Genomic DNA, 27395 nt, shown 5'->3' on the forward strand with positions numbered 1-27395 from the left:
TTTAATCAAATACATTACCCTACTATCCCCCCTCAAAACGACATCTCTTCTCTTTCGGTCACGTGCAATGGCGAAAGGGTGCGGCCAGAGCCGATGAGGGTGCGGCTATCGGTGTCTGTCTCGTTTCTGCACCGCCTCTCAGAGAAACCTGTCAGGCATTCAAATCTGCCTCAATTTTGTTTGTTTGTTTGCAACCTCCAACGATCCAATAGACCAACGCTACTTTTGCGTCATCGAAGGGTAACGCCCCAATTCCCCGAAGGACGAAATCAAGCCCCGCCCTACATTTTTTTCTAATTTCAGCAGCCGTTACACTCGGATATACGTCACAACAAGGAAAAAATGACAATCTCAACTTCCGTTTCATGCCGACTTTACTTCTATACACTTCTATACTCTTTGGTTTTAGTGTGTATTGAGGAAGATCAGGCCTTTCCTAACTGAGCATGCAACACAACTTCTGGTCCAGGCCCTGGTCATTTCTAGGCTTGACTACTGTAATGCTCTTTTGGCCGGACTTCCAGCATGTGCAACAAAACCTCTACAGATGATCCAAAATGCTGCAGCTCGTCTTGTCTTCAACGAGCCCAAGAGGGCCCACGTCACTCCTCTGTTCATCTCTCTGCACTGGCTACCTCTCGCTGCTCGCATCAAATTCAAGGCATTGACGCTTGCTTACAGATCTATCACAGGCTCAGCTCCCTACTATTTTCACTCACTCCTACGAGTCTACATCCCTACCAGACGCCTACGATCGATCAACGAGCGACGTCTCGTGGTTCCATCACAGAGAGCCACAAAATCACTTTCCAGAACATTCTCATTCACAGCTCCATGCTGGTGGAACGCTCTCCCCGGCCTCATCCGGAATGCAGAATCACTGGCAACATTCAAAAAACAGCTGAAAACCCATCTCTTCCGTGAGCACTTAACCTCATAAAAAAAAAAAAAAAAAAAAAAAAAAAAAATCCTTTGAAACATCACTTATCAGACTTATGCTACTCTGAATAATGCCTGAACTTTGTATTCTGAGCACTTCTTGCGTTGTTGTTGTTTTTGCCTCTTCATGATGACTCGCTTTATTTAGTCCTAATTTGTAAGTCGCTTTGGATAAAAGCGTCTGCTAAATGACTAAATGTAAATGTAAATGTAAATGTATTCCTTTAAATGCTAATGAGCTGCTGCTGTCCGCACAGGGGGCGGAGCCTCACGAGCTCGCGCTTAGAGCACATGGGACAATCTCATCTGATAATATCAGAACAGAAACTCTCAGTAACGCTGTTCATTTCGAGTTGGACAATAATGCTCACAGAGCCAGAGATTATTTGCTGTATGGAGATAAAACAGGTATCGTTTAATTACGGTTATAACTAATATGTAATCTGCTTTTATCCACTATTAATACAAGCCTGCTGTAGCAAAATGACCAAAATATACTGATGAGTTTAATGAAGTTTATTGTACATCACACAAAAGATGAAGCGTTAGTTTTACTCCAGAAAATCACTGTAAGAGCGTATAAGTGCATTAAAGTCTTATCCATAAACTCTCTCTCTCTCCCTTTCATTATCATCAACATACACAGTGAAGTATACAAAACACTTGTTACAACTAACAGTAAACAAATATATACACACCTTTTCAGTGGGTGCTTAATAAACTAGTAAACTTTATATCCGTAAAATGACTCGATGAGCTGTCATAAAGTGTGCGCTCTGACTTTCATCTCTGCCGTGGTCAGTAATGTTAGGCCTGTCGCTCCGTAAGCTGGATCACAAACAGTACAGATCCATCCTCGAGTAACAGCGAGAGTAAATGAAGACTGATATGTTCATTCTTACATCCAACAACAAAACACCTCAATCGCTTTAGGAGACATTCTTGTCTACAGCTGCTCTGGCGTCGGAGCAATGGCGGCCTGTGTCCAGCTCACTCAGGGCGGGTCTATGCTCAACCAATGTGTCAATCAACAGTCGTGGGCGGGGCCTGTGCAATTCTACGTCACACTGCATAGAATCTTAGAACAGCTCATTCTGAGACAGTGCTTATGATTTATTGAGATTGTAAAAAAACCACTGGGTGGATTTTTATCATTCTGGGGTGGTTTTGCTCACACATTGCCAACACACATTTATGTTCAAACACCATGTAAAAGTGAATTTTGCATAATAGGTCTCCTTTAAGTGAGACATGGATTGGCGCTGGAGTTGGCCAGTCGTCTGTTTTTAGTGAACTTTGCCCAACTAATTGTTCATTTATTCATGCCGAGGTGCGCTGGAAGAGGAGGCAGTGTGGCTCTTGTTTTTTGGAACAATTTTAAATTACAGACACTGTTTGCAGGGAGTTTTTCCACCTTCGAACTGCAATGTGTAATTGTAGAATCTGTTATGTCACCATTGGTTTGTGTACTGATCAATCACCCCCTAAGGCAGACAAAGACTTTATAACTGAATTCTCTGACTTTCTTTCTCATTTTGTGTCACTGTATGATCGTCTCCTTATACTTGGTGACTTTAATATTCATGTTTGCTGTCCGGATAGACCTATGGTTAGCGAATTCTGTGGTGTAATAGATGCCTTTGGCCTTACAGTATGCAATATATAGATAAAGCTACTCATAAACTGTCTGGGACATACACTTGATTTAATTTTATCTTATGGTTTTATTGTTGTGATTGAGCAGGCCACTTTCTTTGATCATAAGCCCATTATATTTGATATCACCCTTTTCAGTCCCCTGCAAACTGTCACAGTTCAGGATCATTACTCTCGCCAGATACATTCTCTTACTGCAGCTCAGTTTTCTGATAGTTTTTTGAGTGGAAATGATGCATCTACTATTGCAACAGCAGCATTGTTCTCCTCTAGTCCGGATGAATTAGTTACCCTATTTCATTCATCTTGCTCTTCCATACTTGACTCTGTAGCACCTTTCACATACACTCGCTCCAAATTAAAATCTCATTACTGGTTAGATGAGGATACACGCTCTCTTAGGCGGGCCTGTCGTAAAGCTGAAAGGAAATGGTAAAAGGATCACCTCAATGTTTCCTTTCAAATTTTTAAATCTGCATTAGCTTCTTTTCAGGCAGCAGCAAAAATAGCCACTCTGATTTGATCAGTAAACACTCAAACAGACCAAAAAATTATTATTTATTTATTTAGTACTATTAACTTTGTTATCAATCCCTCAAATTCCCCAGTTGTTGATGTATCTACTGATACCTGTGAGAAATTTCTTAAGTTTTTTACTAATAAAATTGAGAACTTTAGATCATGATCTTTAGATGTTTACCCCCACCTCATCTGTTACTCCGCCTGGTTGCTCAGGGGTACTGGCTACTTTTAACAAATTTCAGCCCATCTCTCTCACTGAATTGAGGAATTTAGTATCACATATGAAACTTACTACTTCATCTTATGATTCTATCCCCTCTTCTATTATAAAGGATGTTTTTGATGAAGTTGGCCCCTCCATTCAGATCATTTTAAATTCATGTCTTGCATTCGGCACTGTCCCTACATGCGGTTGTCCAACCCCTGCTCAAAAAACATAATCTCGATGTTAAATGCCTAAATAACTACCATCCCATTTCTAAGCTTCCTTTTATTTCTAAAGTTCTGGAAAAAGCTGTTCTGTCTCAGCTGCTCCCCTTTTTGACCACCCACAATATACTAGAACCTTTTCAGTCAGGTTTTAGATCACTTCATAGTACTGAAACAGCTCTGCTCAAAGTAACCATTGATCTTCTTCTTACACTAGATTCAGGTGATAATGCCATCCTGATATTATTGGATCTTAGTGCCGCCTTCGACACCGTTGATCACAAAATCCTCCTTACTCGCCTTGATCAGCAGGTGGGCATTAGGGAGACCGCATTACTTTCAATCTCAATGATTGGACTTTCTCAGTATCTATTGGCAAGTTCTCCTCATCTTCTGCTTCTGTTTCATAAGGGGTCCCTCAGGGGTCCATCTTGGGTCCTATGCTTTTTAGCCTGTATATGCTCCCACTGGGTGACATCATAAGGAAGCACAACATCTCTTTTCATCTCTATGCGGATGACTCACAGTTGTACTTGCCTCTAAAATCTCTTCTGGTCTGTCTCGAAGACATCAAAACTTGAATGGTTAACAACTTTCTCCAGTTAAACAGTGACAAGACAGAAGTCATTATTTTTGGTTCTCCCAAGGCAAGATGCACTGTGGTACAAAATTTAGGTCACTTCACCCCATTTATCAAACCTTATGCCAGAAACTTGGGTGTCATTCTTGACTCAGAACTCTGCCTTGACAAACAGATTAGTTCTGTTGTCAAAAATAATTTCTACCAGCTCAGAATGATTTCCCGCCTGAAGTCATTCCTATCTTTGAACGATCTTGAGAAAGTTATCCACGCCTTTATTACATCACGGCTGGATTATTGTAATTCCCTCTACTTTGGCCTCCCACAATCATCACTTAGACATTTGCAGTTGGTACAAAACGCAGCAGCGCGTCTTTTAACTGGCACTAGGAGGCGTGAGCACATCACCCCCATTCTGGCCTCCTTGCATTGGCTCCCAGTTCCTTTTAGGATTCAGTTTAAAGTTTTATTGTTTCTTTTTAAGGCACTTAATGGGCTCGCCCTAACCTATATCACCGACCTTGTACAGCCATACTCAGTTCAAAGGTCACTGAGATCCTCAAACAAAGGGCTCCTGCTTGTGCCGCGCTCACGGCTTAAACAGATGGGTGATAGAGCCTTTGCAGTTGCTGCCCCACGTTTGTGGAACCAGCTCCCCCAGGATATTAGATCTGCCCCCTCCATTGCTGTATTCAAATCCAGGTTAAAAACTCATTTTTATTCCTTGGCCTTCCTTGTTCCCTAACTTTTGTTTTCTGTATTTCTGTGTTGTGTGCCCTGATATTGGAGGTTTTCTTTTTATTCATGTTTTATATAATTATGATTATTGATTCTGTGTTTTTATTTTTTACTTGTCTTTTAGTTATTCATTGTACAGCACTTTGGTCAGTTTTGCGCTGTTTAAATGTGCTTTATAAATTAAAATTACTTACTAATTAAACTATAAGGAATGTGCAGTTGTTTTAACCTTAAAGGGGTCATGAACTGAGAAATAACATTTTCCTTGAGGTTTTGACATATAAGAGGTCATCATATTATAAGAAAATCCTGTAGTGATATAATACTACAGTAATAATGTAGTGAAAGACCGCCTCTGCATAAGAAGATAAACTTAGGCCCCGCCCACTGGCGTTAGTGAGATGAGGAAGAGAGAAGAGCACAGGGTCACTCACTGGATTAAATCACACCGATCTGGCCCGATCACAGCAGTGGGCATTTACATTAAAGCCTCACACAGACAGGGCCCTTCAAACAAAGCAAATCAGAGGCTAAAATCAGGCTTGGAAAAATGCCTTTCATTTCTAAATTATGACAATTTTTGAAGTAAAAATCATACTAACATTATAAGTGCACCCCAGGGAACATTATAAAACAGTAAAACAATGCAGTTCATGAAGCCTTTAAGTGATGTTTATATTAATTTGATCTATACATTTACATTTATAGAATCAACATAGTGCAGTCTAAATGTTTTTGTTTTGTTTTTTGGACAATTTTTTATAGAAAGCAGCTGTTTATGCATTATATGTCATTAGGAGCTTCTAATGCAACATCTTAAACATCTAGAATTGTTCCTCAAGAGATCATAAGACTTGGCGAATTCTTACAGTTAATTCCAATAGAGTCTGATGTTGGCATGCTGATAAACTATTTACTCCTAATAAAGCACAAAAATACGTGGAACACAAATATTGAGTGATATAGCATTTGTATTCAGACGAATCTATGTTTAAAATCAATATGTCATATTGCATTCTGGAATTACATTACCTCTGAAGGATGCATGCTTCACTGTCTCAGAATTGGCTAAAAATGAGAAAACTTACATGGCATCATATTTTGTGCTGACTGTTGGGAGAATGAATCATGTTGGCGATGCTGTTCCGTCATGTCGTAATTACCATATATAAAGCTCTGTATGCTTTTGAAATCTAATCGCCCTCGCTGTACTTTGATGTCACACACCGATCACTCTGCACAGCGCTGCTTCAAGCCGAACACACCTTAAATCTGCAGTGGTCACGTGGTACAAGTCTTAGTGCTCAGAAAATTACGAGTTTACACATTGTAATTACAAGTTCTACAAGCATGTGAAGGCTTTTTACAGTTCAGAATCCTTACAGTAATTACTAGATGGTGTTCTGCGTGTAATTGATGGGTGTTGATGCCGAAACTATTAAAGATTATTGTAATACTGTTAAATAGGCATTAACACATAATATACTCAAAATACAAATTAGTAGACACCAAAAATGGTATATTTGAGGTTACATTATTAACTAGTGGTTCTATCATAAAGCATGTATAAAATGGTATACCATACAAAAGACACTATACAAGACTGTAATAATCATACACACTGTCCTGGAGAAATTCGTAGCTGGTTTTCCTATGAATTAATGAAAGAAATCCTTTTTTTAAAGACAGGATGCTTCCCTTCATTCTATGGTTAAATATGAAAAACAATTGTGTCTGATTTGTCTGTCACTACAGTGCCAAGACTTCAAACTCACCAAAACTTGTGTCAGTATGCAACATTCATAAGATGGCAAATCAGTACTGTACACTGTATAATAATATTTGAAAGCTCTTTTTATAATATTCAATATATTTCAAATGACAATACTGATTAACAGTTTTAACAACGAACTACTCCATATAAAATATTTAAGATCGTCCAAAAGATCAAGAAAAAGGTTCCCATCCATTTTCAACCAGAAGCCTTATTAATATGCTTTACAGCAATATTTCATTCAAACACTGTAAAGGTAGAAGACACATTTGAGATATAGAACAACTGAGGTCCTAAACATTACAAACCCACTTTAGCCCCAAAACCCAATGCAATAAACTTGAAAATACAGTGAAATGTGTTTAACATTCATCTCTAAAGTGAAATCCTTTACAGTGATACAGCAAGTGTAAACAATCATCCCAGAAAACGTGACCAAATAAATACAATCCAAGTCTTTATTACGAAATTGATTCTCCAGTAGGATCCGTGATGACATCACTGGTGTGTTTTTACACTCGCGTCAGGAAGCTCAGATTGAGGCTGCTGGGGAGCTGGATGGTCTCGAGGGCCACAGATGAAGGGTTGAAGGGGAAAGTGACTGAGAAAATGATCTTAGCGTCCATCAGTAACTGAGAAGACTCCTTACGATCCTTTAATAAATTCTGTGGAGTGGAGGGAGAAGTGCTTAACCATGAAAATCAAACAATATCTGCTTTAAAATACATTTAAAAACATTGAGAAATGACTCACCTGTACAGACTTTATGAATGATATAGACACTCTCTCCTCAAACTCATTCACTGGAGTGTACAAGCTGAGGATTTTCACAATCTGTCCCAGAGAGACACAGACACAGCACATCAGAACTCACGGTTTCATTTGGAAGGCTCCATTCACCACACACACACACACACACACACACACACACACACACACACACACACACCTGTTGGGTGGTGAGAGCCGTGCACATGGTGCAGATGGCGTCTGCGTCGTCCTGGCTCTTCTTCTTGATCTGCAGAAGCTGAGCCGCCTGAATCAGAGGCTCCAGAGACTCACGAGCTCCACTGCCCTGAAGATCTTTATCCAGCAACCACTCCTCCAGCTGACACACATTATACCTGATGTGAAGGGGTAAATAATACATTCAAAAATGTTTGACATATTAAATAAATATATAAATACACCAGAGAAATGCGGTTGCAGTTTTTAAAATTGTATATAAAATATATTTTTACCATCAAATTACAGTCTACAATCAAATTATTATAAACAAATGACAGAAATGAAAAAAATATAGAAAACTACTAAATGATATTCCAGCATTTCATTAATAATTGTTTAAATTAAAAACTGTACTTTTTTTTTTTTTTTTTTTATGCAAAAAAAAAAACATTAATTTTGTTATCCCAGCATAATCTAAGGTTGGTTTGTTAAATCTTAAAGCTACACTGTGTAATTTTTTTTGTTGATTCTTAGCAAAAAACACTTAGTTCTTTCAAAAATATATGTGCTCATTAATGTATATTTACTTCTTTCAAGTAATAAAGTATTCTCGTAAGTTTATAATCTGCCATTGAAAGTACATACGGGTGAGGGGTTAGAATGCTGGTCGCCATGTTGCCCCTCCATCTTGAAACTACATTAGCCAAAGAGGGACATAACTGTAAATTCAAGCTTCGCCTTTTGCGTTTTTCACTCAGTGACACCGTGACGATTGCGAGGGGGAGATTACTCGCGAGCTCGCGACTGCCGGCAGATTTGAAAGATAGTGTGGTGTGTGTGTGTGTGTGTGTGCGCGTGCATTTGAAAGAGAGAATTAGGATATCATGGCAAACCAAATTAATTTAAATCGATGAAACCACAAAGCTGGCATGGAGGTAAATAATTACAACGTAACTGGCTGTTATTTTAATTGTAAATAAGCAACATGTAGGATAAAACTATATGACTGTGACGTTGTTTCTGCGACAGCTCTCTTACACACGAGTGAGCGATTTTAGACAGCAACGGAGTCGACAACGAGAGTTGATTCCTGTGCTGGAGTCAACTCCAACACTAGGGTTATTAAGAGTCGAGGAATCGTCTCCTCATCACCAGTCAGTACCTGATCTGCAGGCCTTTACTCCAGGAGCACATGTCCTTGCGAAGCAGTAAGTTGTTCAGTGTGACGCAGCAGATGAGGTAGAACTGCTGTTTGATGACCTGTCGGACCAGCTCGGTGTCGTTGCCGTGCTGGAGCAGCGTGTAATAGAAAACATCCAGCTGTTTCAAAATGGACTCCAGTGAGTGACCGCTGTCCTCTGGGAAACTGGACGTGCGCTTCCTCATTCCTGTGGGCTTCACACCCATCACTCCCTGAATGGTCTCCTGCTCCAACATGGCTGGTGCTGGGATGAGGAAAAGAGGGAATGATCAAGAAGAGAACATATAATAAATATTGAGATCTGTATAACCAGAGCATGCAGAGTTACCAATCATGGGGTGAATAATGTTTACTATGACCCTGATGAGCTGCTGGTAGATCTGGATGGCTAGATCGCTCAGAACCTGGCAGTACTCAGACAGGTCAAAGTTTGACAGGCAGTGTTCGTTTTGACGAGGAGTGTTGTGCTTTGTGTAGCCCTAAAACATGTCAGGAAGAAATTAAATATTAGGTCAGCATTCATATAGCAGTGAATAATTACATTTATATCACATGTATGTGAAAGGCACGGTTCCAAACCTTTACTCCTAATATTTGCAGCTAGCTTCAACAGAAAGCTAAATGTTTTACAAAACTTTTAGCTTTATCTATTTATATATTGTTTGCATTAGAAGCTGTATCCTAAAAGTGAAAAACTGAAGTAAAAATGTACAAGAAACAACACTGTGCCAAACAAAAAGTGACAGCTATAGTTAATTCCAATAGAGTCTGATGTTAGCATGTTGCTACGCTAACAACTCACTCTAATAAAGCACAAAAATACACACAAATATTAGACTTATCAGAATACAGAAAGAACTATAGTCCCAGCTAACATTCTGGCAAGGTTCTCATAAAGACAAACAAACATTTGTTTAAAGGTATCTGGTATTTAATAATGTTCTCAAAATGTTAACATTATACATCGTTTTCTGAAAGGATTTAGTTTTTTAATGTTACTAATTACTATTTCAGAACATTCAAAAGTAATATTCCCATAATGTCTGCAAAATTATAAAATTTAATATTCCCTTAACGTTAACAAACAGGGATCATTCAGAAATAACTTTTTCATAACTTAATGGGAAAGTTAGTAAAACGTTCATAGAATATAGGATATTTTTGTTAGCTGGGGTTTCAGAAAAAACCAAATCGTTAATTACACGGACACAAGAGTTTTCCCAAGAAGGGTCATTACCTAAAAAAACTACTGCTGACTTTTTGAAACAATCTTCATGCCAGGCGTGTGATAATGGCTAAAACACTTTGTAGGTAGACAGCACACTCGGATATGAAACACAGCCAGACATCATGCCTACCTCTTCTCCGCTGTACTGCTTCAGACAATGTAAGAAGCGACAGGTGTTTGCCAACCAGAATGAAATGGTCTCAAAATCTCCCCGTTTCTGTAAAAACAGTCAGTTAATTATTTAAATGATCACAGTATTATTTATCAGATATGTTGTTAAAAGAATCTGGACAATGTTTTTCATGTAAAAATGTATCAGTCATCTCTATGGATATTCCTGCATTTTCTGTCTGTGAGAGTCTCACCTTCAGTACGCTCTTGATGGCGTTGATGGAGGAGTTCATGAGGGTGGAGACCCGCTGGTCATCGTTGGCGTAGTCGGCGTGTCGCAGACACATGAAGAGAATATAAGCAGGCAGGCCTGGGATCAGATTCACTGCCACACCTCGGGGTTTGAGCTCTGGTAGATAAACAGCATGATCAAAAGACTGAAAGTTACTCTGTCCAATGGATTACAAACTATACAGTCAAAAGAAGAGTTCTTCTTTCCTTTTATCTTTGCACTGATGAAGCAAAGTAAAAAATCTAAACACGTTTGTGTTTTTTAGTGATATTCTACATGTTTATGATGTTCATATCACCTGTGATGAGTATCTTGAACAGTTTGTTCTCGTCTTCTCTCCTGTACTCCAGCATGCCCTGGAAATCCCTCTCTTTCCGAACGATGCTGACCGTGCGACCGCTCTCGCCGACCATGTTCCCTGGAGAGGACTGCTCGAAATGAACACCTGCAGCCACAAAAAAAAAAAAAAAGTAATTCATATGTAGGCACAATCTGTCTACAAAACTAATTCAGTCTAATTAAATCTTGACTGAGAGTATTGATTTTATGTATTCAAAATAAAAAATAATTACCTTCAGGCTCCCCAAACTTTTTCATATATATTTTCAGGTGTTTCTTTAGTTTGCGGATCATTTTGTCCTGTTTTCCCGTCTGCTCCAAGATTTCCTATAATTGACAGAAATAATTTTAATACGGAAGACTATTTATCATGATCATTAATTGTTGTCAGTACATGTATATGTGTCAGTGTGAGTGTGTGCACACCATGTTTTGTTGCGTGAGGCGACTGATCTCGTGCTGCAGGCTTGCTTGTATTCGAGCGTCGTGCGGAAGCTGCAAGCTGTCTGACATCATCTGCTGCTGCTGACCAAGCTCCGCCTTTAACCGCTGAAGCTCCGCCCTCAAACCCTCCACCTCCTTCTCATGGGACTGTCCCTGAGTCTGCAACTGAGATGCCAGAATCCTGCAGTGAAAGATGTATTTAAACATTACTCAAAAGATATACACTAAAATACAAAACAGTTACATTTTTACCATTTCCTTTTACACAAATTATGTTTCCATCAATATTTAACAAAAATAATTGTTTTTAACTGTCATGCATAGTTTATACATTATTCCTTAATGGGGGGTATTTAGCCCCTTTGTTTCTTCAATATTAAAAGCAATATAAAACAAAAAAAAGATGGTGTGCAGCATGTAGTGTGCTAGTGTGTCTTTGAATATTAAATCTATTTTTTTCACCTGTTAGTTTCCTTCAGGCTCTCATAAGCCATCCAGAGCTCTCCATCCTCATTGAGCTCATGAAGGTCCAAAGTCGGGGATCTGAGAGAGAAAGAGTCATGAGTGACTTCCATTATAAGGAATCCTTTATGTTACAGTGTGAACATACGGTAAATAAAAATGTATGAAAAATAAAAGCTGATTTACCTGCTTGAGTCACCTGAATCTCCTTCACTTCCTGTTTCCTGAAAAGAGAAAGAATTTACTAACCAGATTTATCTGTCTTGTATTTCGATATACAAGAGACGGCGAAAAAAATATAATATTTAATAATGAAATATGCAATTTATTATTTTGTATAACTTTTTATTTTAATCATCTCACATATTATCTCTTAGATTTTCACATATGGAATCATGTGAAATGGCTAAAATAAAAAAGTCTGCACCCTACCTTATGTTTAAATGCCTCCTGATTGACCAGCTGAGATCGCAGGATAAGCACCTCCTCCTTTCACACCTCCAGCTCTTCATTGGTGGAGTTGAGCTGCTCGAGGACCACGTTATACGCCTGACCACCAGGGGACGCCACCTTTGACCCCTTCCCCTTACTGAGAGACTGACGGAGATCCTGCAGATCTTTCTTGAGCTTCTTATTGTCAGACTCCAGCTCCTGACGCTGAGAAGACCAGAACACACACTTGTATATTTCTCCGAATGCATGAAAGAGAAACCAAGGGTTGATTTGGTGAGCCAAAGTGTGTTTTTGTACCTTCAGAGCCTCGTAGTCTCTCTCAGCCCCTAATACTCTCTGACAATCTTCCAGTTCCTTAAAATGCAGAGAAAGAGCATGCATAACTTGGTTTGTGTCATGGTTTCCACATGTGTGATGAATTGGGCCGTTCTGAAATATACAACACTAATTACTTTAGTTCTCTCCAGTTGTAGTTGCTCTTCTTTGGTGTCCATCTCGCTCTGCAGGTCCATGTTCTCCTTCTCCAGTTCAGTGACTCTCCTCTGCAGCTTCATCAGGAGAGACACATCAGCTGCCGTCTGCACAGCGTCCTAACGCATCAAACACATCCATTATATTCTATCCTGACAGAAGAAATCTAGAGGAACTCAAGAGCCATACAACCGTTCGAAACTGACCTCTCTTTCCAGAGAGCTGACCTCTGACCCTGTGAGCACAGAGCTGTGGATGCTCTCTGATTGGTTGCTGCTGTAGCCAGAGTCGGCTCTGTTATGACCAAGTTTGGAGAGATCCTGTTTAAAAAGATTGGGAACACAAAATGGTTTATAATATTGAAAATGTAACCAACATTATTTAATGTCACCATTGTGATCTCATGTTTGTATAAGTAGCATGAAATATCTTACCACAGCCGCCTCTTTTTCTGATCTCAGATCAGCGTAGCGCTCCTCCAGTTTCAGGTGTTCGGTCAGAAGGTTCTGGTAACGGAATCGTTCCTCGTTCAGCTGTGCTTGCAGGTGCTCAGTGGACTCCTGTTGGGTCGACTCTGGAATTTCTGTTCAAGATAAAAGCAGAAGAAATGAAACATTATTTGTTTGTTAAACTGCTTTCCTGACATGTAAATCCACCTACTGTACTTTGTTAACCGTGACTAGTGCATCTGCTAACTTATTCTGTAGAGTAACTAACCATTAGCATTCATTTTCATCTCAATGGCAATTTTCTCCAGATATTATAGACAATATTATAGTCATTAAAATACAAAAGTAATAAGAGTTGGAGCTTTCCTCCGTCAAGCCAAAACAACATGAACTCACTCACCTCTTATCTGCTGCTCCTGCTCCTGGATCAGTCTGTTCATCTCCTCTTTCTCACTCTTCAGTAGTGTGTTCTTCTCATTGAGATCAGCGACCATCTGCAGAAATAATTTATGGCTAAATATGCATACATTTTATACAAAATATAACATCCTTTTTTTGGCCTTTACAAGTGGTGTTTGAAATTCAGCTTTCATTATGTACTATGGTAATATTGTATTACTATATTTTTGCACATGTATCATGCTATTCATTGTAAAATGCAATAGTATATGAACATGATAATCATTCAATACCATGGTAAATCAGAGTCTCATGGTATTACCATCTGATACCATCACTGTAATACCACAAAATTACCATATTGTGGACATGTTACATATATACACTACTGTTCAAAAGTTTAGGGGCAGATTGATTTTGTTAAATTTGTTTGAAAGTCTCTTGAAAGTCTCTTAATAGTCAGCTGCAAATATGGCTTGACTCAAAAAAAAAATTCTAACAAAAGGTTACTCAGTGGTCAATAGTATCAGATGTACTTAAAAACATACTAAAAGTTTACCAAAGTTTGACTCCAAGAAAGGCCCCATTTTCAAAATGGCGGCTGTCAGGTCCTTAAACCGGCTAACTGGTAAAAATAGTTTTATATTTCTTAAAAGAAGTATCTTATGCTTACCAAGGCTGCATTTATTTGATCAAAATACTGTAAAAAAAAAAATGCTAACATTGTGAAATAATAGTAATAAAATTCAAAATAACAGTTTTCTATATGTTTTAAAATGTAATTTATTCCTGTGATCAAAGCAGAATTTTACTCCAGTCTTCAATGTCACATGATCCTTCAGAAATCATTCTAATATGCTGATTTGCTGTTCAATAACATTTCTTATTATTATCAATGTTGAAAACAGTTGTGCTTCATATTTTGTGGAAACTGTGATACATTTTTCAATATTCTTTAATGAAAAGAGAGTTCAATGAACAGCATTAATTTGAAATAGAAATCATTTGTAACACTATAAATGTCTTCACTGTTACTTTTGGTCAATTTGATCTGTCCTTGCTGAATAAAAATATATGTATGCCCTTTAAATGCACATATTTGTCTATAATATATATATATAAACTATATGTCACTGTCTAAATTAAAAACAAATTCTACAATTAATTGTAAAAAGTCTTCCTAAAAGTATCCGTGTGGTGTTCAGGTGTCTGGGCCGGTGTTTTTCTCGAGGGCTGTTGCAGAGAAACTCCTGCAGACTCATGTTACGTCACCGCTGGACGGCTGTACGTATCTTGGCATGGATTCAGGAGCTCCACCGCTTGAGGTAATCGCACACAACATGGTTTTCTTTCTCAGATTCCTAGATCCCACTCTCACTTTTCTTGCTCTCTTGCAGATATCTCTCTTTCTGGATATTCTGGTGTGCCTTTGCTCTGACCTGACAGAGCATGAGTTCATCAATGGAGAGAGAGCAGGCTGCAGCTCGTCCTCCGGGCCTCAGGGGGCAGCAGTGAGGAGCGGCCGCGCTGTGCTGTGGAGGACGCTTAGAGGAGCCAACATCTCTATGTGTACTCTTGCTCTTTTCTGCTCTAATGTCACTAAATTAGAATTTAACATCAGAGTGTGTTTGCGTGGATGTGTTTAGAATGGAATACTTGCATATTGCATAGAGTGTATACTGTGCATAGTGCAATGACAAATGTTTCAAACATGTTTTTATACATTCAAGTGACCTCGTTACATACATTCAACTCACCATGCACCCTCATTGTGCCTTTGTCTCAAATGTAAATATGGTTCGCATTTAGATAAAAACTGAATTTCGCATTTTAATCCAATTTTCTAAAATGTGTTTCACATACAGTCAAATAATGAGTCAAGAAGATATGTTTAAAGTCACTGCTATTACTTCCAGTGGATTAATCACACACAGGAAATAAAAGGTTAGGTGCAGTGCATTGTGGGATTCAGTTCTCAGTGCGATATTACTCTTTATACTTAACATTTTGGCCTTGCATACTGAAAATTCACATGCTGTTCTGATGTAACTTTTGTTCATTGCCAGTGTACATTCCAGAGGGCCGCTATGATTATTTGACTCAGTCGGGCCGAGAACATGTCGTCCGTCTGACAGAATCTGGATCAGAGACGATGATTCTGTCTCATATTCAGGTGGGAAATGTTGTGAATATAATCGCTGAGATATTTATTAATAAAGTCAGTTATCATAAATGCTTTGCTCTTTCTGTTTTAAAGGAAGTGAAGTGTGTGTCAGAAGGCAGCAGGGTGATTAATAGCGTGTTGGAAGGAGATGTTAGTGTGTCAGCAGGAGCTGTAGTGCAGCACTGCCACCTACAGGTCTGGAGGATTTGTCAAATATTTAAAGGAAAGGAAATGAAAACCAATTTGACCTCTGTTTTTCTCACAGATTATCCTGTTTCACTTTGAAATATGCCACATTATGGAAGCGAAATTGCTTATGAATGTTTCATGTTGAATAGGTAAATCTTGAGAGTACAATTATCAAAATGTGTCAATATCAATTAAAGGGTCCAGTCCAGGTGCATTCTGGGTGCCTGCTGTCAGGGCTTGATTTGACCTCATCATCCTGCATTCAACGTCTACCTTTGTCCAGCGACATCATCGTTCAGGGTCATCGAGTGATGCTTGGAGAGTTAAAGTTAACTGTGTACACAGCTTTTGGAGCTCATGATCATTTAGAGGTGAGTTTAGAGTTTAGAGCCTGTTTTTACCCGTTCATTTAACAGATGCTTTTATCCAAAGCCACTTACAAATAAGTTCTGTATATTTGTTCTGAAGAACAAAATAAAATAATTTTTGCTAGTTTTGTGCTTTATTATATGGTATTGTAATTACACACAGGCTCATGCTGATGATGTTACGGCTTCATTCCTTAATCAAAAATGGAGTGAGTTTTACAGTCGGACTGGAATACAGTAAGAAACTTCTACACTCATACCTCACTCAGACTTTAGACTAAAGGTTTGATCTATCTTTCTATTTGTTTTGCTTCGAGTGAGACTGTCTTATCCAGGGCCTGTGATATGATTTGTGGAGAAAATTTTATCAGGAAAAATTATACTAACATTTTTTGCCCTAATCTGTAATGCACAGTTTTATGGCTAGAAAAAAAAAATCTGGTTCATAATTGTTTCTGTCACCTGCCATTGGCAGTTTTGGCAAAAAGTTTTAGGCCCTGGTCACAGCATCATATAGTGTGTCTAAAATATGTGTGTGTGCATGTGTGTGTGTGTGTTTGTGTGTGTGTGTTTGTGTGTGTTAAAGGCCTCTGGACCTTTGGGGACCTGAGAGGACCGAGTCATGCTGTCTGCTGGACGCCCGATTGTTCCCAGTGTTCATGCCCCGTTCAGGACCCGTTGGACTGGAGGGTGTTTGTTGGCTTCTGGGTGGCGCTGGTGTGCGGGACAGCTGGAAGGAAGCCTGGAGACTCTCGCTCAGGGATATTGTGATCCTGACGGACCAGCAGACGGAGCTGCGCTGGAGAGAGGAGCTGTTCTTCAGCGTGGGTCGACGAAGAGCCGTTGACGCTCTGCAAGGCCACACGGATCTCAATTTACTGCCATTCTTCAGAGCAGCAGCGCTGGCCGGCCAGCAGGAGGCGCTACTACAGGCGCTAGATGAGGGTGAGGAGCAAAAGATGAGAAATGGTTCACATCTGTTAAAGGTGCATTGCGCAAGTCTCTGAGTTTTTGCAGAACTATGCCCCCTTCTGGCGACACGCGAAACTGCAACCAGAGTTGTGCACGCGGTTACGTGGAGTTTGCGTTGGGGTTTGGGATGAACTAGAAGCCGGTCTCTTTGAATCCATCTTCTACTTTTGCAAAAGTCGCTTAAGTTGTCTTCGCTGATGCGGATAATGGCGGCGAATACACAAACCTGCCAGACATAGCCAGGTGAGCGTGAACGCGCATGACGTCACGCCCAGTCGATTCCGTCCCGAATCCCTCTTATTTATTTTACTGTACAGGATTATAGAGGCAATCGCAGTGATCATAGAAGGGCTCATTCAGCCCATCAGGCAATTGTTTAAGCATGTATGGGTTAGAAAAACGGGTATTTTTAACATGAAAAGTTGCTTAATGCACCTTTAAGTTCTAAGGGCACTAATATTGAGTCTCTTTGCTCAGTTGCTGCAAACAGCAGTGATGATCTGGGAGTCGCAGCTCGTTGTCTGGCCTGTATCGCAGATGTTCTTGGCTGTCTGGCGGGCGAGGGTAAGGGCGGTTTACGCAGCGGACCAGCGGCCAATCCATCATGGGCTCCTGCTTTTAAACTCCTAGAGGACGGAAACTTACCCGCTGGAGTCCAAGAACTGGCTAATCAAAGAAAGCACTGGCTCAGCAGGTCAGAACTCATAGATTTTTTTGTTTTGTTTTTTAAGTGTAAAAATTTGACAAAAATGTTATTAAAAATGTAAGGCCCTGATGTGCTTAGAGCAAAATCGAAGTGTAATTTTTTATTGAATGGAAAGCGCACAGCACATATTTACGTTCAATCAACATTATATCGCTGGTCCCATATTTCATGACTTCTTTTTACCCCTAAACAAAGAACGAATAGAACTTGCCATGAGTATTTCAGGGCCTTTAAAGTGAGATGCTTTCAGATTTGTCATTGCTCTCTAAAGGCCAGATTTGTTGGTGCGAGCCGCCAGGCATTATGAGGGGGCGGGACAGATACTGCTGCGGAAGGCAGTGATGTCAGCGCGCCAGTTTGTGTTCATTGGTCGAGGAGAGATGCCGCCGATGGGCGAGTGGCAGGAAGTGGAGTGTCCCGCTCGACTGGATCTGTCAGGTGAGAACAGCATTCTTCAGTTCAACTGTACAGCAGGAAATCTGATCAGAGTTTATGTTTGACGGTGCTGTGTGACGGGAAGTTTGGAAAAACAGTTAAAAAAACCTTTGAATTTTGAACTATAGATAGAACTATTGATAGATACACTAATGTTCGAAAGTTTGGGGCAGTACAGTTTATTTGAAAAAAATATATACTTTTTAATGTCAAATATTTGCTGTTGTTTTGAACTTGTTTTGAAAAATATTAAGCAGCTCAACTACTTTTCAACTGATAATAATAAGAAATGTATTTTGAGAAGCAAATCAGCATATTAGAATGATTTCTGAAGGATGATGTGACACTGAAGACTGGAGTAATGATGCTAAAAATTAAGCTTTAATCCCAGAAATACAATTTTAAAATGCATTAAAATAGAAAACTTTTTTTTTTTTAATTGATTTAATTGATTTTTTTCAGTAGTTTTAATCAAATAAATGCAGCCTTGGTGAGCAAAAGAGACTTTTTCAAAAACATAAAAAAAAAATCTTACCAACCCCAAACTTTTAAAAAAGTAGTGTAGATGTAGTTTATATATTTCATTGTATTTAATAATTTAACTTTGTGTGCTAGAATACATCATTTTCCAGAATGCATTACCTGTGTTAAATTTCTTTGAATTGCAATTCAGTAAATTCTTCCTGTCATAAACGTATCAAAACAAAGCTTTAACTCAAAACAATTCAGATTTCATATTGTCTTTCACACTGCTGAAAGTGTGTGTTTGAATACGTCACAGGCGGCTGGAGTGACACTCCTCCTATTGCGTTTGAACATGGTGGACTGGTGGTCAATGTGGCCGTCAAGGTGGATGGAAAACGTCCGATTGGAGCTCGAGTTCGACGCGTTCCAAAGCCTCATCTGCTGCTGGTCAGCGCCAGCGGTGAACCGTCCTGCAGCTTCTCCACAGAAACACTCTGTGAGGATCTTACTGACCTGGAGGACTATTGCCAACCTCACGCTCCAGGTCAGAGAACATGTGTCGTCATATACTGTAAGGTGCAATATAAAACATTTCTGTTCTTGAGAATGTTTTATTTTATTGTAGGTGCCCTGCTGAAAGCCGTGTGTGTGTGCAGTGAGCTGGTGTGTTTATCGTCTCCTGTCTCTCTGAAAGAGCAGTTGTTGCAGCTCTGGGGAGGCGGACTGGAGATCCACAGCTGGTCTTCACTGCCACATGGTTCTGGTCTCGGTGAGTGGGAGTTACTTTTGATTGAATCTCTTCACTGTTTAAATGTGCAGTAATTCTTGTTTTGGAATAAACACATAAAATATCTTTTGTACAAATGGGAAAAATGTGCATAAGAAAGATCAGAAGCAATAACAGTAATGTGTAATTGCATATAGATAAATTATTAATAATTATATATATTAACATAGTAGCAAAAATAATATTAATATAAAATAAAATTTATGATTATACATGCTAATACAAATAATAATTGATATATTATTTTATATTTTATAATATAATATTTACGTAAATATATAAATGATTTGTATAACAAATGTATAATCATAGATTTAAGTTTTATTGTATAATAATAATAATAGGAATAATAATTTTTATTATGTGAATTAATTTATTATAAATGTATAATCTTCCACTTTATTATATGTATTAATATTTATTCAATTTTATTATTACTTTGTAAATATATTAATTTGTATAGCAAATGTATATCATCAATTTCACTATATTGTATTTTATCACATTTATTTTATAATAATAATAATTATTGAAATGTTTATTTTATATAACAATTTGTATATCCATTTTACTTTATTATGTATTTAATATTTTTTGTTTTAATAGATGTTGTATGTTGGATCACACAAAATTGAAATCAATTAATTAATTTTAATTAAATTATAATTAAAGTGTATATGTGTGTGTGTGTGTGTGTAGGCACCAGCAGTATTCTGGCAGGTGCAGCTCTTGCAGCAGTTTACAGATGTACGGGACGAAGCTTCGACACAAACTCTCTCATTCATGATGTTCTTTACCTGGAGCAGATCCTCACCACCGGTACAAGAGACGCTTTCATTCTTTTATTATAACGGGATGCATCACTTTCTTTCTAGAGTAATATAGAGTTTCACTGAGCTGTAAAGCTCGATTAGGCAGATGCTGTTATATTTGCTGCTGTTTTAGGTGGTGGATGGCAGGATCAGGTTGGCGGGCTGTTTGGAGGAGTGAAGCTGGCTCGATCTGCAGCTCAGTTACCGCTGAGAGTGGAAGTAGAACAGCTCTCTCTTCCTCAACACTTCCAGTCTGTCCTGCAGCAGCATCTTCTTCTGGTTTACACTGGAAAGACGCGTTTAGCACGGAACCTGCTGCAGGTACGAGCGGCTGATGGTGACGGTCAGACTTCATGAACGCTGTGTGTGTGTCACTGGATCACTGTGTGTGTGTGTGTGTGTGTGTGTGTGTGTGTGTGTGTGTGTGTGTGTGCAGGACGTGGTGCGGAGCTGGTATGCGCGTTTACCCTCCATCGTACAGAACGCAGAGCAGCTGGTGACCAATGCAGAGGAGTGTGCTGAAGCCTGCAGAGAGGGTGAGAGAGAGACACACACACACAAACACACACACACATAGGCCAGATTCGAATGGGCTCTTTGATCTCTTTCTCTCAGGATCTCTCCTCAGGTTGGGGGAGTGTATGGACACATACTGGCAGCAGAAGAAGCTGATGGCTCCAGGCTGTGAGCCGGCGGCGGTGAGATCCATGATGAACGCTCTTCAGCCGCTGAGTTTAGGACAGAGTCTGGCAGGAGCAGGAGGAGGAGGATTCCTGTTCTTACTCACCCGTGAACCTCAGCAGAAGAAACCAGTGACAGAGATTCTCTCAAACATACAGGTGAGAGTCAGAGAAACTGGTTCAGCCGCTACAGAATGAGAACATGTGAAGCAGAATGGCTGTTTTAACCCCTTTCTAAACCGATATATGTAGAAGCTCTTCTCTCAGAATGATTCAATATATGCAATTTAAACTGGTTGCTGAAAGACCTACTTGTTTTAGAGTCTTTGTAAAAACATAAAAACATAAATGGTGAAAGTAAAATGTATTTTATAAATAGTGTTGGTCCTGCTGTTGTTTTGACAGGGCATTGGTTCCTTCAGTGTTCATTCAGTGGAGCTGGATATGGACGGGATCTCAGTCATTCAGAAGAGCTCTGAACATCCTGAACAACAGCAGACGACAAAAATATGAGTGCCTTCACAACTAAACTGATATTATTTCTGTTAATGTAATAATACATTTCTTTCATAGAATTATGAATAAAAGATTTTTTAATGTATCAAATTTGAAAAATGCATAATGACATTTAGGTTTACTCTGTACTAAATGTATAAAATATATATATTATTTTTATTTTATTTTTATTCAGCACCTACTGTGCTGTGTGTTCTCAGACCTTTGCAACTTTTACTAGTTTTTTATTTTTAGTAAAATCAAATTTTGAAATTCATTTTATCAGATGAAGATTAAATAATTTCTGCCCACTTCCTGCTGTGAAGTGTTCTTTTTCATGATGTCTTTTCATTATGATGGTGTTAAGAGTTGTAACCTTTAAAAAATAAGCTACTATCAATTGAAACAACAGCAAACAGCTTAGCTGCCTTGAAAATAACCTTTACACCTATAGACACGCGGAAGGGGCTTATTATACATAAATGGTACGCTATATTTATACTACATTTATTATATATTAATATACTATATTTATGCTATACAGTTAATTATACATTACGCGTTCTGAGCTTTTATCCGGGGCACTAAGTTCGCATACGCACTGAACGGACCAATCTGCGCAATTTGACTGAAACCCGGTTTATTTAATTGTGCATTAGTGGCGATTTGCGCGCGTCGCGCGACGCTGATGATAACATTTTAATTTTAATTCTAATTTATAATGCTTTATAATGCTATGGAGAAAGTCAAACGTGATCTAAAACAGGCAAAAAAAAAAAAAAAAAACTGATGAAAAGAGGAGAAAACATCACACTGCAGCATAAACATAAATTAGAAAGCTTTTTAAACTACTTTTGACCACCTTTACTAGAATTGATCACGTTCTATTGTATTTATTGTGGTATAAATTGTATTTATATTTAATAACTTGTTGTAGAATTTATAATAGATCTGTGCTAAGTGGGGTGTTTCCGGAAATTTGGAAGCAGTCTAAAATTATACCTTTAGTGAAAGATGATAGATTAGGTCTCACCGAATCAAATTGTAGACCAATTAACATTCTCCCTATATTGAGCAAAATATTTGAAAAGTTACTTTTTAATCAAATGATGCAGTATTTTGTATCAAATAATTTGCTCTCCAATTCACAGCATGCTTATAAGCCAGGACTCTCCACTAACACTGCATTGGTACAAATGGTAGACCAGTGGCTAACTTTTATAGATGACAAAAAGCTTGTGGGTGCTGTGCTGCTGGATTTCACAGGAGCTTTTGATATTATTGACCATGACATTTTACTGTCTAAGCTTAAGTGCTATGGGTTTTCACATCAGTCTGTGTCCTTGATACGCAGTTATCTCTCTGGTAGAAGTCAGCGGGTATTTTTTAATGGGAGCTTTTCTGATTGTAAACAGTTGTCATGTGGTATTCCTCAGGGCAGCTGTTTGGGTCCATTGTTGTTTTCTGTGTTTGTTAATGACCTGTCACATGCTGTTTCAAGAGCAGATGTTGTACTTTATGCAGATGATGCTACAATGTTTTATGCATCACCTACAATAACTGACATAAGTTGCACCTTGCAGAATGAACTTAATGCCATTACAAATTGGGTGAACCTTAATAAATTAGCTCTCAATAGATCTAAAACTAAATGTATAGTCTTTGGTACTAAACGTATGCTTGGCAAGCCTTGCAATTTAAATCGAATTATTGATACATCTGTGGTAGAACAGGTGAGTCAGACTAAACTCTTGGGTGTGAAGCTGGATAGTCAGCTCTCTTGGGCTGATCAGATTGACCACATTGTGTCTAAAATGGCCAAAGGCATTGCTTTTTCCCGGAGATGTTCAGTATATTGTCCACCCTTAGTTATGAAAACGGTTGTCCAGTCTTTAGTTCTGTCACATCTGGGGTACTGCCCAGTAATTTGGTCCAGTGCTGCAAAGGGACATCTGAAAAAATTACAAATTGTTCAGAACAGACCCGCAAGAGTAGCCCTTGGTGGCTCTTTTCGCTCCAGTGTGGATAAAATGCATACCTGTTTGGGTTGGCTAAAAGTGGAGGATAAACTTAATATAAGTCTTCTCTGTTATATGCACAATGCTCTATTTAAAAACAATCCAAAATCTTTTGTAGACAAATTGGTTTTTAGTGGGTATTGTCACGGACATGTCACGCGTCAGGTGAGCTCAGGTGTGTTAGTGGTTCCATCTGCAAGGTCCAATTGTATGACAAGAACAGTTTTAGTTAGATCGTCATCTGCTTGGAATAAATTGGACTTAAGAACAAGGCATATATCCAACATATGTCATTTTAAGAAGACTCTAAAACAGATGACAATTAATAGTATTACACCAGTTAATTTGTGATTGTTATAGGTATTGACATTTTAAATGCTGTATGTGCGTGAATGTGTATATGTGGATAAATGTATATGTGTGATTATGTTATATGTATGTTATATTTATGTATGTTATATTTGTGTATTTTAACTGTACACACGTTTCAGCACTTTTATGGGCCCCAGGAAGACTAGCAACCACATTGTGGAAGCTAATGGGGATCCAAATAAATAAACAAATAAACAAATAATAGGATTATCTGTTAAGGGAAAATATTTTCACTAAAGATGAACTGTGGCATGTTGTAGCTATGGTTTTATTGCTATGTGATGATGCTATTTTTCATAACAAATGCAAAAAGCAAGCAGTAAAAGTGTCTCACACAAACTGTAAACAAGTGGACATTTTTTTATTTTATAAAAACAGCTTATTTTACGAGTGAATCAAATAAATAGCTTATTTTACGAATTTTTTAATCTCAGAATCAGGCTATTCGATTAAAAAAAGAAAAGAAAAAGAAAAAGGTTAACATTGGCCTTAGCATGGTAATGAGCTATTTTACTGTCTATGGTAATGAGGAGCCACCAATGGTCTCACCTGTAATTATAACCTTATTGTAACAAATGCTGTTAAACAATTACAAGAACTATGTTACTTTTACATAAGGCCAAGTAAGAGCTTTAAAATCTGGACCACCTTGAACTATTGACTAACAACTGGTTTTCCCCACGTGTAAAATGTGTTCAAATAATGAAAGATGTTTGGAAAACCTGGCCTTCAGATATTCCAAGAGATGACAGGAAATAAAAAGTTTCAGAATAGGACATTTTAGTTCCATAGAGTTCCCCTCCTTGAACTGCCACCTTAACGTGGTGGAGGGGTTTGAGTACCCGAATGACCCTAGGAGCTATGTTGTCCGGGGCTATATGCCCCTGGTAGGGTCTCCCAAGGCAAACAGGTCCTAGGCGACGGGTCAGACTAAGAGTGGTTCAAAATACCCTTTATGAGACAAATTAAATCAAGGAACCCGAGCGGTGTTCAGTTATTGGACTTCTGTGCTAGTTACAGTTTGTCCATAACGAACACCATGTTCAAGCATAAGGGTGTCCATCAGTGCACGTGGCACCAGGACACCCTAGGCCATAGGTCGATGATCGACTTTGTTGTCGTTTCATCTGACCTGCGGCCGTATGTCTTGGACACTCGGGTGAAGAGAGGGGCGGAGCTGTCAACTGATCACTAGGCCTGTCACGATAACAAATTTTGCTGGACGATAAATTGTCCAAGAAATTATCGCGATAAACGATAATATTGTCGTTCAAGACCATTTTCATCTAATATAATTATAATGGCATAATAATGCAGGTACACCTTTTCAAAGATCTATAAACTTTTATTTCTTAAGAATATTAAACATTGAAAACGGAAAAACATTTTAAATATCCACAAAAAAATTAACAAAGAAACCAAAAACAATAAAAGCAATGGACTCTCAGTGTCTGTTAACAAAAAAAAATGTCGACTAAACAAACGCCCGAGTGATTGTGTAATTTACTGTTGGGAAGATGGATAAAGACGGCTTTATTGCGTGTATATGCTACTCACTGAAAATACTTGGTTAGGATTATGTGTGAGGGGTGCGTGTGTGTTACACGCCATAAAGTGCGTATCATATGCACGCAAAAACTATTTTTGGCGTATAAATGGCACGAGAAATAACATTCGTGGTATAGATACGCATTTTCATGAGATCGGGCTCGCTGTCGCGTTTGGCTATGAAACCAATTCCATCTTTTTCTTTTTTTTTTCCTCCAGCTCAAAACTAGCGTCTTTTCTCTCTCCCGGCAGTCGCCGCAAGCAGTCCCGCCGGCGCTTTCCCATACAAAGACCATGTGACTGACAAGCGCCGCGCGCCGCCTCCCCAGTCCCCACACAAAGACCATGCAACTGACAAGAGGGTTCACTCCTCCTATATGCTAAGGAACCAAGAGTGGTCATCCAGTCTATTTGGTAGAGAGAGAGAGAGAGAGAGAGACGAGGAAAACAAACAAGCATGCAAATGGAATTATCGCGGCCGGAAAAATTATCGAGCTCATTTTTTTTTATCGTGCGATTAATTGATTTATTGACTATCGCGACAGGCCTACTGATCACCACCTGGTGGTGAGTTGGATCCGATGGCGGGGGAGGAGGCTGGACAGACTCGGCAGACCCAAGCGTACTGTGAGGGTCTGCTGGGAACGTTTGGCCGAGTCTCCGGTCAGAGAGATCTTCAACTCCCACCTCCGGCGGAGCTTCGTCCAGATCCCGAGGGAGGCTGGAGATATTGAGTCCGAGTGGACCATGTTCTCCACCTCCATTGTAGAAGCGGCCGCTCGGAGCTGTGGCCGTAAGGTCTCCGGTGCCTGTCGAGGCGGCAATCCCCGAACCCGGTGGTGGACACCGGAAGTAAGGGATGCCGTCAAGCTGAAGAAGGAGTCCTATCGGGCCTGGTTGGCTTGTGGGACTCCTGAGGCAGCTGACGGGTACCGGCAGGCCAAGTGAACTGCAGCCCGGGTGGATGTGGAGGCAAAAACTCGGGCCTGGGAGGAGTTCGGTGAGGCCATGGAGAAGGACTATCGGCTGGCCTCGAAGAGATCCTGGCAAACCGTCCGGCGCCTCAGGAGGGGGAAGCAGTGCCCTACCAATGCTGTCTACAGTAGAGGTGGGGAGCTGTTGACCTCAACTGGGGATGTCGTCGGACGGTGGAAGGAATACTTCGAGGATCTCCTCAATCCCGCCGTCACGTCTTCCATTGAGGAAGCAGAGGCTTGAGGGCTCAGAGGTGGACTCATCCATCACCCAAGCTGAAGTCACCGAGGTAGTCAAGAAACTCCTCGGTGGCAAGGCACCGGGGGTGGATGAGATCCGCCCTGAGTACCTCAAGTCTCTGGATGTTGTGGGGCTGTCTTGGCTGACACGCCTCTGCAGCATCGCGTGGCGGTCGGGGACAGTGCCTCTGGGATGGCAGACCGGGGTGGTGGTCCCTCTTTTTAAGAAGGGGGACCGGAGGGTGTGTTCCAACTACAGGGGGATCACACTTCTCAGCCTCCCTGGGAAAGTCTATGCCAGGGTACTGGAGAGGAGAATACGGCCGATAGTAGAACCTCGGATTCAGGAGGAACAGTGTGGTTTTCGTCCCGGTCGTGGAACACTGGACCAGCTCTATACCCTCTACAGGGTGCTGGAGGGCTCATGGGAGTTTGCCCAACCAATCCACATGTGCTTTGTGGATTTGGAGAAGGCATTCGACTGTGTCCCTCGCGGCATCTTGTGGAGGGTGCTCCGGGAGTATGGGGTCCGGGGTCCTTTGCTAAGGGCTGTACGACCGAACAGGAGCTTGGTTCGCATTGCCGGCAGTAAGTCAGACTTGTTCCTTGTTGTGCATGTTGGACTCTGGCAGGGCTGCCCTTTGTCGCCGGTTCTGTTCATAATTTTTATGGACAGAATTTCTAGGCGCAGCCAGGGGCCGGAGAGAGTCGGGTTTGGTGACAACACGATTTCGT

General features: G+C 39.8%; 2 protein-coding genes across 3 annotated transcripts; one reads left to right on the forward strand and one right to left on the reverse strand.

Annotated features, from left to right (window-relative positions):
- Positions 1-6447: 6447 nt before the first annotated feature.
- LOC311283569 (unconventional myosin-Va-like) lies at positions 6448-12242 on the reverse strand. The gene is made up of 13 exons (XM_084398065.1): positions 12096-12242; positions 11850-11887; positions 11664-11744; positions 11184-11382; positions 10991-11084; positions 10717-10863; positions 10381-10535; positions 10146-10232; positions 9116-9266; positions 8749-9031; positions 7588-7762; positions 7392-7472; positions 6448-7303 (listed from the first exon to the last, which is right to left on the reverse strand). Exons 3-13 carry the CDS (start codon positions 11693-11695, stop codon positions 7151-7153), a joined length of 1557 nt encoding a protein of 518 aa, XP_084254191.1. The 5' UTR covers positions 11696-11744; positions 11850-11887; positions 12096-12242; the 3' UTR covers positions 6448-7150.
- Positions 12243-15155: 2913 nt separating this feature from the next.
- Positions 15156-21951, forward strand: LOC311283568 (L-fucose kinase-like). Of its 2 annotated transcripts, XM_084398064.1 has the most exons (15): positions 15156-15379; positions 15502-15608; positions 15693-15794; positions 15986-16159; positions 16320-16393; positions 16743-17101; positions 17606-17822; positions 18106-18272; positions 19051-19278; positions 19360-19503; positions 20221-20340; positions 20467-20654; positions 20770-20869; positions 20949-21172; positions 21419-21951. In XM_084398064.1, exons 2-15 carry the CDS (start codon positions 15588-15590, stop codon positions 21524-21526), a joined length of 2226 nt encoding a protein of 741 aa, XP_084254190.1. In that variant the 5' UTR covers positions 15156-15379; positions 15502-15587; the 3' UTR covers positions 21527-21951. The 2 variants fall into 2 exon arrangements, with proteins under 2 accessions (XP_084254190.1, XP_084254189.1); XM_084398063.1 differs by having other exon boundaries at positions 15156-15608.
- Positions 21952-27395: the final 5444 nt, after the last annotated feature.

Source organism: Rutilus rutilus (genome assembly GCF_951802725.1).
Source record: "Rutilus rutilus genome assembly, chromosome: 23".
NCBI lineage: Eukaryota > Metazoa > Chordata > Actinopteri > Cypriniformes > Leuciscidae > Rutilus > Rutilus rutilus.